General features: G+C 43.0%; 1 protein-coding gene and 1 long non-coding RNA gene across 2 annotated transcripts in view; one reads left to right on the top strand and one right to left on the bottom strand.

Moving 5' to 3' along the window:
• LOC122632981 overlaps positions 1-16,363 on the bottom strand; it is a 47,392-nt gene that overhangs the window by 2,281 nt on the left and 28,748 nt on the right. The window lies entirely within an intron of this gene.
• Positions 83-16,363, top strand: part of LOC122632980 — a 73,228-nt gene continuing 56,947 nt past the window's right edge. The window contains exons 1-2 of the mRNA XM_043820330.1: positions 83-4,819; positions 14,623-16,363. The exon at positions 14,623-16,363 is cut by the window's right edge and continues 457 nt beyond it. Of these exons, the coding sequence (XP_043676265.1) occupies positions 15,690-16,363 (674 nt within the window). The 5' untranslated portion in view covers positions 83-4,819; positions 14,623-15,689. The remainder of the gene's footprint in view (positions 4,820-14,622) is intronic.

Raw genomic sequence — 16,363 nt, 5'->3', positions numbered from 1 at the left:
AGAGAGAGAGAGAGAGAGAGAGAGAGTGAGTGAGTAAGAGAAGAGAAGTAGGGAAAGGGGAAATAAGGAAGATAGAAAGACGGCCAACAATCGGTGGAAGGACAATGTACAAGAGTCGTCCGATTGGTTCGTAGCCACGCGCCAAAGTATTTTGTATCTAGGAGTACGGCAGATGTTTCTAACGAGCGAAGAACCTTAGCTCTAGAAAGACCAAGAGAGAGGGAGAGAGAAAGACGGAACAGCATTGAGAAGAAGGGGAAGGAAAAAAGAGGAGAGAGAAGAGTATCGATCGCGATATGCCACGCACCGTCGCGATTAGTCGGCCGTCGTAATGAAGATAAGTCCTAACGAGCTCGCTGTCGGCGCGTTATCGGGCCGAAAGACATGCGATCAACGAGCTTTCGAAGGATAAGCCTGCCAAGAAGGTAGAAGTAGAAGTTACGAAAGAGTCGAAAAAAAGAGGGAAAAAATTGTTCGACTTCGCCGGCGGCGGTAAATTATTTCCCGAAGTCTGATCAGGACAACACGGTGGCTCGTGTACCTGTGCCATCAACGTGAAATTTATGTCCTTTTGTCTACCCTGCAGTCCTACTGTATGTTTATTTCTTGATCTTTCGATTGGAGAAAGTAATGCGAAAGTTATAGACGTTCATCGGTGGAACCTTTCGACGGTTCGTTTAGATGTAATAATAAATTAATCTATTGGTTCTCTGACTATAGCATTGAAAAATCTTGGTGCATCGATTGAGAACGAGAAAGTTAAAGAATCCGGAAGTGAGTGGAAGCACCTTGCATCGTATAAGGGGTTGAGAAAGAGGGTTGTCAGAGTCTCTTAAAAGTCAGTGAATCCATCTACGAAGGACCCTAGTGCGAGGGTGCAGGGGTTGGTACTAGGTGTTCGACCAAATCGGGGGTTGTGCACCCCCAGATCGGTAGCGCGTGTCCTCTTCAATGGAGTAGTCCACCGCTATATTGCCGAGAGGTACCCCATCCAAAAGGGGTTAAATGCTCTTTTTTTTTCCCCGCGACGCGTCGTCAAGGTGTTGACCGCCCCTCATGACGAAAAACCAACGTCAACGGAGGGAACCCGAAGTGGCCTCGATTAGGAATCGTTTCGTGACAACGGAATAAAAACATACGGTATACTTTCTTTTTTGTTAAAGTTTCAAGGTCGCTCTTAAAAAGCTTGAAAGTATTCAACTAAATAACGTAACTGCGTTTGAAATATTTCTGTTATTAATATCGTACAGTAATTTCTTTTTCAAGGAAAAGACGATACGTGAAATATACGATATTTAAAGTAATAGATTCGAGAGAACAGATATAGAAATCGAGACGGTATTATAGTTATGTAATCGATTGAGTAAGATGTTTAGAGAGCTAGACGAAAGAGGGAGAGAAAGGGTGAATTAATCGTACTCCACAGGTAGCAAGTATGAGCACGAAAAGATATAAGCAAAACGTAAAAATATAAAAGGATGGAACGTAAGAACCATAAAGCTCGCTTTCCTCATGTCTTCTTTTTATAATCATCGCTCCGTATGAATTTCTTTTTTTCCAAAAGGTTCTCTTCTTTTCGACCAGGTGAATGTCCTCGGGAGAGTGAAGACCGAGCATCGAAGATCAAGAGAAAATGAAAGAAAGAGAAAGAAAGAGAGAGAGAGAGAGAGGGTAACAGGGGTGATTTTTCATTTTTCGATGCCACGAAACACCGACAATGGACGCGTGTCACGACGGTAGCAGCTGCTTTCGCCACTGTGTTTAGCTCGCGCACATGGCACATAGAGACTCGCCGCCATCGCAGCAAGATCGCATATCGTAAGATCGAAGTTGCGCAGCTTTTGCCGTATTTGAACTGGTCGGGAATGTGTTGCTCGCATTTGAAATAAGCTGCTTTGTCTTTCTAGAATTTAGTTACTTTTTGTTGAATTTTTCTTTTCTGGTTAATTGCTGTAATTTCGACAAGCGACGTTCTTCTACTGACGTTCAATTTTATCAATTTTTATTGAATTAAGTGCACTCAAGTTTATTGCTATTATAAAAATCCATTCATAATTCTATCTTGACGTAATGTAAGAAATATCGACGAGAAAGGAGAGTAGAAAAAAAAACCTTTGATCGACTTATTTGAAAAATGTATTTTTTTTGAGCCTTTAATAGGCTCAACAGTCGCCACTTCACGGATCAGTTGTTCAACGAAGAGATCGATATTCGAAAGGATCCAGAAAAGAAAGATACGATCTACCTTCTTGGGCTCCGTCACGATGGCGGACTAGCCGAAGCGAAATGTCAGGTAGACGAACGTTCTACGATGAAACGAATAAAGGTTCCTTCTTTAGCATGGACTCTTGTTCTGTTAGATAATATTTTATATGGAAGAAGTAATCTTGAGAATTATATTACATTAAATAACATTTCTTCTATGGAGAAAATATATTTATTGTTATAAAAATATTTGCTTTAACTTTCATTCCAATGGTTCAAGTAAAGTCGTTCAAATGTTAATATAAATACCGTCATATTGTTCTAAAAATTGGATTTTGTAGCAGCTCAGATCTATCAGAGCCAAATAAAAAATCAAAAAAGAAGATCAAAATCTATGCATCTTCTGTCATACGACAAGATCCATTCGTCGACCCTTTGGTAGAAGAATACGCATTAATTTATATCTGCATACGCTGGCTATTATTATGTTAATTTTTTAACCTACCCGCCGACATCAACGAACCAGATATTCTGGTAGCATCCCGTACCTATGCTTGCCAACGTACGTATACGTTTATATGCACGTACGATTAAAATGCACTCAGCTTATACATACACAAAAAGAAAAAAAAGAAAAAGAAAAAGATGGTCTAGCACCTGGGAAAATCATTCGACAGAGATAATTCGCAGCATCCATCGCAGCATTTATTCTTTTCATCGTATATGGATAGCAACCCAAGAGAAAAGATAATGCTTAACGATGATGTTTCTTCGGAAAAGTCGAAGGGAAGGGCAGCAGTAGGTAGTAGTTCGATTAAGATACAAGACGCAGCCAGATGGATGAGAAAAGACACAGAATATACCCGCAGGATGGGTTATGAGGGTGAATGTGAAAAAAATTAACTCTTATTCGAGTGCTAACGCTTCGACACGTATGAATAAAAATCTACGAAGCCCTCATCAAGAGAAGGAATTACCAGAGCGAGAAATTCCGAGACAACAAGATTTTGAACAGCTGGAAGAAAATGTACAAGTTGCTACCGAACGAAAAAATGAGGCAATACGCAATAGCGTGTTTTTTGTTATGAACTTAAAATCGATCGATCTGTTTCATACTTTTCTTATCCTACCCTTCGTACCACGTGGAATTACGCTTCAATTTGTGAGCCACTTCGTTCTATCTTTTGTTGGGACGTCCCATAAAGAAAGAAAGTCGTAAAACGGTAGGCAAGACTGTCTGTTTCATGCGGACCCTATTTTCCTACGTAGTAGAAGCAGCCAATCCCACGGGTTTCAAAGATTCGACATTTTTCCTCTGTTGTTTCCCCCCTTTCGAACGCGCTAACGATTTATTTCGACAACCTCTCTGATTCGATATCAACGACTCTATTTTTTAGCCTAGAGCAAGTCAACTGCCTTCCAAAACCCTTGCTCCGATATTTGTATACTCCTAATACTGGAGAGGAAGAAGAAATTCAAATTAGGCAGTCTTTTTAGAACGGTTTTGATGTTCAACAATGCACGTTCGTTTATATCACGATGGTAGGGGGGAATAGTATAATAAAATAGATCTTGCATTATGGTCTATGATATTGTTTATTAAATCCAATTGTTACAAATTAATATGGGTTACAATGGCATACATTTTTAATGCATTTTCCAAGTACATATTTACTTTCGGAAAGGCAAGTATGTGATGATAAATATATGACACGGCGTATGATTATCGATTATCTTATGCTTATCTCCCGGGAAGAAGAAGAAGAAGAAGAAGAAAAAAACAAATATTCCAACGAAGGACGAGAACGACCCTGTGACCCACGATCGTATAAGTACGGTCGAAACGTTTTTTTTATAGCGCGTTACACGTGCCTTGCGATTTCATCGAAGTGGGGAGTACGAGTCGAAGGAGGTGGTGTACAAGGACGCTACAACGATTTGAGGAATTCAAGAGTAACAGAGAGAAGGAAAGAAGAAAAGAAGAAAGCAAAGAAAGAAGGCAGGAAGGAAGGAAGGAAGGAAGGAAGGAACTACCATCGCAGCATCCCTCGGCTCATCGAAAGACGCGCGCCGTCGCTAACGGGGGTTGAGAAGGTTCGAACGCGCACATGCGCTGTTTGGTTGAAGCGCGTCGTGACTCCCCACTACTTATCCAAACTGTTGAGAGCACATTCAGTTCTGGATAAGGAGTGGGAAGAGGAGGGAAGGGTTCCGAGTACCCCACCATCACCGAAAAATCTTCATCGTTCGAGTTCGGCCAACGTCGTCTTCCACTCGTCTCTTTCCGTAAAGACTCGGTTCATGTCGTACTCTCCCCACCATTTAACGATGAACGCGAGGTCGTGTAGAATTTCCCTTTCCACCGGATCGGGTTGGTCCTGGCCTGGCGCTTGGTATCCTGGCTTCCCGCCATGGCGGGCGGGATGACACTGCCGAGGAGTGCCGAGCCGTGCCGAGTCGCTCACGAGCGCCGAAACGCGGGCAGCTGCCGGCTGGTTCCGCGACTCTCCGGGGCCACGGACAAAGAATATACTCTCTTGCCGAGCAATACAGTCACCGCGCGCGCGGCGAGAGCACACACTCAGCACGGGGCAGCACGCCGTGAAAACCAAAGGTACGCCTTTGCCCCCTTCGATCTTCGGCTACGCGCTCTCTCCCCGTGTGTGTATATATATATGTATATACATATACTACATAAATCATACATGTATATACATATACATATACACGTTGAACATTCGCCGGTTGTTTCTCTCGTACGTCTTTGCGGCGTACTTTTTATTGTGTTGTTGTTTTTTGTTTATTATCTTTTTATCAATTTTTTTCATTCCTTTTCATTTCACTTTTACGGGGGTGAAAATAGAAAGGGAGAGAGAATCTCGTGATTGTTCCGTCCGGGATCGATGTCGTGGTCGTTGTCGTTTCTACTGTCGCGAGTGCCGATCGAGAGGGAAATTCCGGAAAGAAAGGAGGAATAGGTGCGTGCGCGTACGCGCGCGCGCACCAGCGCTGAAGATAGAGAGAGAGAGAGAGAGAGAGAGAGAGAGAGAGAGGGAGAGAGAAAGAAAGAAAGAAAGAGAGAGAGACGAACCGTTCGTGAATCGTCGCGCCGGTGATACACGCGCCCCGATATTACGCACGAGGACGTGCACGGGAGAGGAGACGGGAGAGGAGGAGATATATATCGTGAGCCTTGCGTGCTTCTCTTTTCTGGTGCCGGGTGAAAGAAAGAAAGAAAAGCAACAAATAAATACAGAAAGAGAGGGAAAGAGAAAGAAAAAACGGGAGAAAGAGAGAAAGGAGAAAGCACGGTGACCGGTATGTAAGTGAATATAGAGTGTGCGTTTTTGCGTGTGCGTTCCCTTTTGTGTGTCTTCCTTCGAGAAAAGAAATAGATAAGAATTAGTGCGAGATAACGAAGCTCGGGGTGGTATCAGGAAAACAGTGCGCGAGTGGTTAAGATAGGGTAAAGAAAGAAAGCACAGAAAAAGAAAACCAGGAAAAGTGTGGAGGACAATTTTCGCCCATCAGAGAGAGAATGTTCACTTTCGCTTTCGTTCCGTTCTTCCTCATCCCCTTCCTTCTTTCCCCATTTCTGATCATATCGAAGAGTACACCCTCCAAGAGAGAGAGAGAGAGAGAGAGAGAGAGAGAGAGAGAGAGAGAGAGAGAGAGAGAAAGAGAAGTAGATAGATAGATATAAATAGATAGATAGATAGATAGATAGATAGATAGATAGACAGAGAGAGATATATATATATATATACAGAGATAGAGAGTAAGAGAGTGACAAGCGAGAACGAAGAAACAGTGGGGTGGTGTTGGTTTCTAAAAATTAGAAAAAAAAAGAAAAATGTTCGATGGGTAGATCGAACGCATGTTGGGTTCATCCTGACGGAAGTCGATTGTCCTTAAGACTCGATCCTCGCCGTCTTATCCACCACCATCGGCAGGAGTAATAGCAGCACCACTATCACACCACCACCACCACCATTGCTAGCAGCACCACCGCTAGCAGCGGCAGCGGCAGCACCACCACCACTACCACTACCATCGCCGCCACCGCCACCACCACCGCCGGCGACGCCTCCTGGCAAAGCCGGTGGCACGGTAGTGTCCTCGAGAGCACGCCGTGCACGCATCGGTGCTGCGAATGTTCCACGGCTCTCTCTCGCGACGGCGTGAGTCGACGAGAACGCGCGTCGTGTCGTCGTCGGCGAGTGACGGAAACTACGGCGCCAACCCCCACCGAAATACTCCTTTCTACGAATACTACTACCAATACTACTACTACTACGAATACTACGAATACTACTATAGGCTCGGTTTAGTCGCTTCGTGGATGCTACGCGCAGTGTATGGGAAACAGGTTCTTAAAGCACTAATTTCTCTTCTTCTTCTTCTTCTTCTTCTTCTTCTCCTGCTTCTTCTTCTTCTTCTTCTTCTTTGAGAAAAAAAAAACGGATACGTCGTTGTCATCGTTGTTTTTCTTTTTATTCTTCTTCTACTTCTCCGTTCGATAAACGTCAAAGACGATGAATGTGCTCTCAGATCACCAGTCCATCTTTCTAAACCGAAATCAGGAACGGTTATTTAATTGCTCCATGCGTATAGGTCTCTAATAAGATTTCTATGCCCAGCAACGGGATAAGCTCTCTCGAGCGTAGTCCGTCTATCCACCAAGGAACTTTTTCTCCTTTTTTTCCTCTTCCCGTTTGCTCGTCCTCGAACACGGAGTCGTTGAGAGAGAGAGAGAGAAAGAGAAAGGGTACAGGGAGGGGAACAGAGCGAGACAGATTTCGGCCGGTTCCTCTAACTCTCTCACTCTCTCTCTCTCTTTCTTTCTTTCTTTCTGTTTTTTCTTTTCTTTCTTTCTTTCTTTCTTGCTTTCTTGCTTGCTTTCTTTCTTTCTTTCTTTCTTTCTTTCTTTCTTTCTCTCCTCGCCGACGGAAGACGGAATGGATCGAAACGAACGAAAGAACACCGACGTTCTCGTGGATCGCGAGAACTACGGGCGCCAAGAGATTTACGGGCGCATTCGCGATCCTCGTCTTCCTTCGGCTTTGCCCTTTCTCGTCTTCTCCTTTCTTCTTTCTTTCTTTATTCTTTATGTTTCTTCTTTTTTATTTTCTTTCTTCCCTTCTTCTTCTTCTTCTTCTCCTTCTTCTTAGTCTCAACTTTTTCGTTTATTCGTACGTTATCGGAAGATCGAGCGTAGTCAGACGTTTTCTGACGACATCGGTGGCCTGAGGTTCTCCGTTCGAGAAAAACTAAGAGATAACACGTTGCTCTTGTTGCTGTTATTACTCTCATGTCTCGTAGGTGTGTCAACTAATTTTAAATTGCTGTTCCTCGAGTAATCCTCGTTTTGTCTTCTTTTTCCCTCGCAGGAATATTTCACGAAACCTTTCGTATTTTAATTGTTCCTTTTTCTCGGGCTCTAGTTTACGTGAGCGCGCTTTAAGAACGGATACGTCGCAGCGGCTTACGCATTCATGAATTCCTAGAAGCTTGCATATTCGATTCTACTCCGAAATGGATCGAAATCTCGCGGTGTAGCCTTTGTTCCGTTCGATTTCTTGGAATACGAGAGAGAAAGAGAGAGAAAAAGAGAGACGCGTTTCGCGCGACAAGAGACGTTAAAGATGGCCGCTTCGTCGTGATTTAGCCGCGTTTTACGATCTCGCGAAAGGATCGACAAAATAGAGAAAGAAATACCTTCCTTTGAAATTTTGATCCCGAAACATTTCCATCTTATGCCTATGAAAAAATGACCATTGTTTTATGTTTTTTCTTTTTTCCTTCTTTTCTTTATCTTACTTCTTATTCGTTGATCGGCCAGAGAGTACAACGATTTTATCGTTGTCGCGAGTATTCTCTTTGTTCCCGTGAACAAGTTGCGATCGTGGTATCGTCGAACCTTGCGATATATGCGGGAGAACAAAAACACCGTTTAATCGTTCTTTCTTAATATATTTTTAGGTCTAGAAATATAATTGAATATCTTTTCGGACTATATTCTTGTAAAATATATGTATACATTATTGTTTACACTGATCATCGTCACCTTCTTGACTAGAGACATAATTAATCGTTATCTCATTTGCTCTCGTGATGATGTTGCACTTTTAATCCACTGCTTTATAATAATAATAATAACGATAATATCTAATAACAATAACAAGACAACAAAATTGCTTACGTCATAGATATAAGAAGAGAGCTTTTGCTGAAATAGTATATTAGTTTCCTGGTTATTCATTTGTCGCCTATATTCTTCGAAAAAAGAGACAAGTTTTTTATGTTATATATAAAATAAATGATTCGAAAGAAGATTGTTTATTAGCCTGCTTCGTAATGAATAGATTTAATAGCATGCCGTACTGCTATGTTACGGTGGTCTGACGTTTGGTTTGAGGTTAGACTTGCATATGTACTCTGACCGCCATTTTTTATGCGACATGTTTGAAAACTTAATCGGCATCCTATTCTCTACTAATTCTCAAAAATTTGAGTTTCCTTTCGCAACAATTGGAATTAGACAGATCCATCATGTCGCTTGCTAGGACAAGTCACAATTTGTATGTTGTTCAAAAACAAATTGACTTTAAAAAACCCAAATATCTACTATCTCTTTCTCCGTCTTTCTCTCTTTCGCTTTTTGTCGACAGTCGATCTTTTTTAAACCACCGCTCGTGGTGGCGTGGGTTCCAAGCGTCGTCGCGCGCATTAATCCGTGGTTTAGCGAACCAATTTAAATATCAGCGGCGCGCTCGACGCAATTTTATATCATTTCCGATATCGCGCGTTAGTGTGGGTGGTTTCGACGTTGCTTTCCTCTCCCCTTCACTCCCTGTTCCTTCTCTTCGACGTCCGAGGCCCTCTCTCCTACCCTTACGCCCCTCTTTTCCGTCCTCCCTCTACCTCGACCGTTACGCCGTCGTCCACATGAGCTAGGTACGCTTTACGATGCGTGTCGTCCACTCTCTCTCTCTCTCTCTCTCTCTCTCTCTCTCTCTCTCGTTTTCAATGTGTGCGTTTCTTTCTCTCTCTCTTTAGTTTTCAATGTGTGCGTTTCTTTCTTTCTCTCTCTCTCTGTCTCTGTCTCACTACTTACAGAGACGCGCGTGTGATCAGCCCGTACGCGACGCTCGTAACGTCGTGACGACGTAGTTGCGGGATCTCAAAGAAGAGAGAGAGGGGGGAGAGGGGAAGACGCATGCACGCGCATGCGTCAGACATCGTACGTATATCCCGCGCGCACGTGCGTACGTACATATACAAGCTGCGCACACGACGACGTTTGGGGGAGCAAGAGAGAAGGAGAGACGGACAGAGACGTGCGTGTGCGAGAGAGTCCGGTAAGCACTCGCGAGTTATGTGTATGTGTGTATATATATATTATAGATATATGTACATACACATATGCGTGTGCAGTGCTGTAAAAAAGCATGGTGCTGTTAAGATTGGAAAAAAATGTATTAAGGGGATGAAGGTTCGAGGAAAATGAGAGAAATAGTGAAAAAGTGGGAGAGAGAGAGAGAGAGGAAAGGTACGAGGGTTGAATGGGTTAGGCGTCAGAAAAATATCTCTCATTAATAGTCTATTAGTTTAGTGTCTCATATATATGTATTTATATGCATATATATATTTGTGCGCAGGTATGTGTATGTGTGTATTTTGGAACGAGACGAAGCGGCATGTACGTTTGTGTTGGTGACATTACGTCGAGTTGTGAAGAGGTAGTTGCCGGAGAGCTTTAACTGGTAGTTACGTTCGAAGTAAGTGCTGGATCAGAAGTAATATCGTTGCCACGGTACGGACCGACAAGATTATCGGCCTGGGCGGTAATTGTTTGACGCTTCGCGCCTGCTCTCATATACGCGACAATAAACGCGTTTGCATTAAAAAAAAAGGGAGGCTTCTATCGATGGTCAATCAGCAACGACAGACAAAATCGGACACACGTTCACGAGGAACATGATTGGTCGATCGATTATCGTCGCTTCTCATGATCTTGATCCGCTGGTGTATTCATGATGATCATGATCTACTGCTTTTAAATTTTGCATCTTAATATATTTGGAAGAATTTGAAGTTAGAATTATATATATATAATTTTGTTTTTTTTTTGTAATCTGTTAAAGATCTTTTAAAAACGAACTGGTTTCGCAAGAAAATGAGGATATTCCTTATTCTTCCGACATTTTTCTTTGCTAATCACGTATAACGTTAGAACATTTTTGCAACGTTTTCATTTTAGAATTTTTATGAAAAGATAATTGGTTCTTCAGAAACAGTTGCATTCATGTGTCGAAAGGAGACATGTTAAGATTCTTAACAAATGTTTTTCTCGATAAAAAGTAGTTGAGTATGATCGAACATGAGGGAAAAAGTCACGAAATTCGTGCTAGAGGGGCGTCGCGCAGTTTTGCTACGGCTCTGACAAGTGTGCAAGTCTCTCTCTGTCTCTCTCTTTTTCTCTTTCTCTCTCTTTTTCGCGTGCGTGCGTGCGTGCGTGCGTGCATGCGTGCGCCGTAAGAGCGCGCGCGCTCGCGCCCGCGCCCGCGTGTGTGTGGGACCTTGAATCAAGCAGCCTTTGTCGCGAGACTCCACCGCGGCACCACGAGGTCGGCGAAAGTGTACCCGAGCTTTTTTGTTCGGGGCCGCCGCGAGAAGAACGCTTTTTTTCCTCTTTTTCTTCTTGTCTTTCTCTTTCTCTCTTCTTTCTCTGTATTTCTCTCTCTCTCTCTCTCTCTCTCTCCCTCTCTTTCTCTCTTTCTCTCTTTTTTTTTTCGAAGCTAGCAAGCACGGTCGGAGGACGAACACTGGCCATTTTTGTTTCACCGTGACGCCGGAATTAGCGCGAGCATGCCATCCGCGAAAACGGAACTTCGTTATCCAGGATTTACGCTCGCGGAAAGGAAGATAATTCGGAATGGAATCGCAACTACGAAAGACGCCATCGTTCACTCCGGATATCGGCCATCTTTGTTCGCTAGTCCTTTCTCCCATACATATATGAAGTACGTTAAAAAAATCTTGGAACTTTTCTTCTTGCCAAGCTTGACGTTTAAATAGGAACGAAGCTGCGAAGAAAATCATTTGGAAGTTTCGTTTTCTACTCGCTCGATTCATTTCAGCCATGACCTCTTGATATCGGTTAAGGATTAATCAAGCAACGTTTGGTCGCTTCGAATCGTCTGACGTGGACTACTTCATTCGTTGCAACTGAGAGAATGAAAATTCGAAAAAACATCTATGGTTGTTTTTTGAATAGGGTTGCAAAGATAGACATAAAGATAAAGAGATAGAGATAGATAGATAGAAAGAGAGAGCGAGAGAGAGAGAAAAAGGCGGGACGCATTTTGGTCGTCAAGATTTGACGCACGCGCAGAACGTGTTTTCTGTTTAAGAGACGCAGCTTTGGACAACGACGCTCCCATTCGTTCTTTCGGCCGTTTCGACGAGACGAGACGAGATGTTAATTCCGAGCGCGCGGAATCTTCTCTATCTCGCAGCTGGTTTATACGCGCTTCTCGGAATTTGCGTCCTGCGCCCGGCGAGAGGGCCGTGCGAACGAAAGAATCCGTTCCGTCTCGACGACGACGACGAAGACGACGACGCTCCCGCTTCTCCGTTCGTCGTATCGTTTCGTCGCACCGGGTATACACAGCGCGACGGAGCGTACACTATGGGCCGCTTCGCAACGCGCGAGGCGGTATTGAATTTTTGTGCGTACAGTACGGTCGATTCGACGAAAGTGCAACGGTGGGACCAGCTGTGCCCGCCGACGGACGTTCCTCCGAGCGACTTTTTCTTATATAGCGTTTACTTCGAACCTATCTCTCTTTCTTTCTTTTTCTTCTACCTTTCACTTTTCATCCGGTCGTTTTTCGAAGAAAAATCTACGACGTCTTGTTTGCTTTCTTGACAATGACGAACCAGATTTTTTCACTTTTTGTGTTTATTTGAATAGAATGATGAATGAACTTATCGTAGCTCGATACAATTTTTCGTCGATTTAGGTTAGGGTTATAAACATTCCATTCGCCATTTTTTCCATCCATTTCGAAAAAATGGCGGACATGTATTGTTTAATATCATTGTATATAATGTTTTATATCGAAAATTGGTATAATTCGTGTCCGTAGGATATAGTAAAGTATCAAAACTTTTGGCACGTGACCAATTTAACCAAACGAAGTAGTCCGAACTTTTTAGGTTAGACGGATGGAATATTAATCTTCGACGCTATTTTTAAAAAGCGCATACGCCGAGCAGACCTCCGAAACTTTCTTCTCATCTTTTTCTTTTCTTCTTCTTCTTCATCTTCATCTTCTTCTTCTTCGTGGCCACGTGTGCAACGGATCTTCCGTGTGCGCATACAAAATGACCCTTTTTAAATGAGAACAACGGCACTATCCAGAGTTTATGCGCTCGCTATCGGAGCGCCGAGTTTCGCGACCTTTAAAGACTAAAGTTCACGGTATTCAGTCTAGACGATTTATGGACGTCAGGAAAGTTCAGTTGCCTATGACCCGAGCTGGACCTCTAAAGGTGTTTCCACATCGATGTAAAAATCACAAAACGATCGGGCCGATTGCGTTTTTCTTCTTTCAAAATCCCGTTAAATCGTATAGGTCGTAAATGAGATGACAAAGTCATTATAAAAATAAAGAAAGAAACACGTAAAACCTTTCGACGAGAGCTTAATTCATTTGAAAAACTTTAAGATGAAAAAGTACGAAGACTAAAAAAGATTTGACTCCTTTCGCAGGATCGAACACGCAATTACAATTTCCGTTTTCAACTTTTTCACGTCTCGTATCGTGCGTCTCTTTCTTTTTGTGGCGCTGCGGCAAAAGCGGCTGTTTCATAAGCGAAAGTGCTGAACGACAGTGCAAGTTTCCAGCGATAGCGAAAGCTCCAACGTCCACAGCTGTAAAGCTATTACAGGGGGTTTCAGGGAGGAGAGGAGGGAAGATGGAACGAAGAGAGAGAGAGAGAGACAGAAAGATAACGAGAACGCTCGATCTATGTACCACATCACAGTGTATTCGTGAACCGTGCGAAAGCTTGTGTCACACACGACTAGTACGTTCAAATGTGTGCGTCTCTCTCTCTCTCTCTCTCTCTCTCTTTCTCACTATTTCTTTATATGTATGTGTGAGTATTCTCTTACGCGCAGCCACGTGGACGCGTACGTGACAAGCTCGAGTTCGTTTTTCTCTATCTCTCTTTCTCTATGTGTGTTACATGGCACGAGTCGAGCTTGCACATAGAAAGAGAGAGAACGGAGCGACTGAAGAGCGGCTTGGTGGGGGTAAAAAAGAGGGAGAGGGAGAGAGAGAGAAAGAGAAAGAGAGTAAGTGTGAGCGAGAAACGAAAAGCGAGAGAGAGAGAGAGAGAGAGAGAGAGAGAGAGAGAGAGAGAGAGAGACAGGGAAAGAGAACCAAACGGCGGTCGATATTTCACCAAGCCCGCCGTCGTACCAGTTTTCAACGATGGCTTTGAACCTCTCTTGAGCATAAGCAACTTCTCCACACTTTCCGACGTCAAATCGATCAAAACTTATGCTTTCCTTGCACATTATGTTTTAATGTGGAATTGTCCTTAATTAAAAAATTAAAAAATTATCCTGTCGAATAATTTTTATTCGCAGGACTAATTCTTGAATTATTTAAAGCTTCTCTTTATAGTATTTTATATGAAAGCACCGATTTCGTAGATCGTTAGCAATACGCTACATACTATCTCAATTCCCTTGAAACGCTAAATATAAACTAAGAAATAGTATAAATATATTTTATTATTTGATAACCAAGATAGCTGGATATCAGAATTACTTGAAAACATTAGGAATTACTAAAAACTGTTACAGTATCCATCTTGATGACTAAAATATCAAATTTACGAGTATCAATCTTCAATATGAAGATTTGTTTGATACGATATAAACAATTTCTTTTTCGAGCAACATTTTCTCAAAAGAAAATGAAAGAAAATTAACATAAGGGTGGGCAAGGAGACGCAGGAAATAAATCGAGACGATAAATTTCCGTGGTAAGATCCAACAATGCGAAAAGCTCGTAGCCATCGTTGTTGAGCGCGCTAGGCAACGTGAATGAAGCGGGTAGGGACTAGGGCAGAACATTTGTGGATATCAAAGCGTGCGAGTAGGTGTGCATGCACGCCGAACGTAGTACATAGTAACCTTGGCTCAGCAATGGTCACGTTATATAGCTGGATGACTATAACACGTTATTCTACGTTCTAGTAGCGAACAACTTGTTAGACGCGAGTTGCACGAGACCAAACGAATACGAGAAAAGCATTTGCTTTAAATCGTACCCTATCATCTTTCTTTCTCTTCCTCAACTAACATTCACATCCTTCTTATCTCTTCTGTTTCAGATCGTACAAATCAATCGCCTTCTAACAAGCCGCATTAACCTCAAGTGATTTATATTTTCTTACGAAGCGCGAAAGAAGTAATTAGTGTGTTTATATCGTATAAAAGAAGAAGAAAACAAAAAAAAAGATATTCAACAAGAGCTTAGGTTCAGAAAAAGAAGAACAAGACGAAAAAGAAGAAGTAGATGAAGAAGACGAAAAAGAAGAAGACGACAAAGGTTTAAAAGTTATAATATCTACCTAGTGTACAAAAATATATCTGAGAGAAAAGTACAAACGATAAAAAGTTACAAAAAATAAAAAAAGAAATAAAGTACATACAAACACGAACACAAAAGCACACATATATACACGACGAAACAAAAAGAACACAAATAAAAATCCGTCAGTGCCAAATCGAAAAGACGTGGAGGGAATAGACAAGCGCGATTAATAGTTGTTGTACATTTAAAGGAAAAAGTATACAGAGAACGAGAGAGAAAGAGAGAGAAAGAGGAGAAGAAAGCAAAACCATAAACCAAAGAATCTACCATTTTTTCTACTAATCACTCAGCGAATAACGATACTCTTAAAGCAAAAGAAAGTGACCAAGAGTGAGAAAAAGAGATAGAGAGAGAGAGAGAGAGAGAGAGAGAGAGAGAGAGAGAGAGAGAGAGGAAGCGAGATAAGCATCGAGACTTCCGTGATCCCAAACTAATTAAGTGAAAATCATCCGCGTAAAGTTTTTTGTAAACTATATAAATTTATATAAATAAACGTTAAGTAAGAAGTGAATCTTTAAAAAAGCGCTCGGCTTCAATCCGAGACTTACATTTAGCGATGTCAAATGTCCTTTGGTAACGAAATCAGAGTTCGCACGGACTGGTGCATATCGAATTGGTGAGGAAGAAGAGAAAAGGAGAGAGAGAGAGAAAAAAGAGAATACCCATCTACCAGTCTCGAGCTCCAGAGCTACGAGCTCCAGAGCAAAAGAGGAAAATAGAAAAAGAACGAGGACTGTCGTTCGAATCGAGTAGACCTCCTGCACGCAGGAGGAGCGTTAAAAACAGGATGACGTGGCGAGGAAGATGAGCGCCGAGGTGACGAAGGAGGTCGTCGCCACCGAGAGGGTAGCACCGAGCCCTCCGGCGGCGGTAGCGACCTCGCCAACCTCTGGTGACCCGGCTCGTCACCTGCCCCCGTTCAGCAGCTTCGCCGGGGACAGCACGATGGACAGCTCTACGACTTTGACGACCCTTCATTCCCAGGACGTTGGACTGGGCCTGACGTCGTCCTGGGACTATTACGAGGGCCTGACAGGTCGGTTGATCGATTCCCGTGGCGAAGTGGTTCTTGCTAGCCAATATCGTCCTTGGGAGTCGAAGAACGCCGGTGGTGTCGTGTCTGCCGCAGCACCAACCGGTGAAGGATTACCAAGTTTTGCAAGTCAATTTACCGCACCGAGTGAAGCCGAGCCTCAATTGACGGCATTGACGCCGTTGTCGCCAGCATCCATCTCTCATTCGCCACCCGTTACATCAGCCGTGGGTTTGCCCAGTTTTCATACTCTCGGGACACCTTTACCGGCGCCTCATCCTCATCGAGGTAGCGTCGGTTATCCTCTCGTACCGGCACCCGTTCAAGCGAGAGAGGTACCGGCTCTGCAACAACAGCTACTCGACGAGAGACATATTCAACTACTCGGTTCTAGTCCCGTCCAAGCGTTCCCACCACCTCCAGGTCATCCTCATCATACTGTCTT

The sequence above is a fragment of the Vespula pensylvanica genome, chromosome 11 (assembly GCF_014466175.1).
Source record: "Vespula pensylvanica isolate Volc-1 chromosome 11, ASM1446617v1, whole genome shotgun sequence".
Classification (NCBI taxonomy): domain Eukaryota; kingdom Metazoa; phylum Arthropoda; class Insecta; order Hymenoptera; family Vespidae; genus Vespula; species Vespula pensylvanica.
Note: the sequence above shows the minus strand (reverse complement) of the source record. Positions and strands in the feature narration are given on the sequence as shown.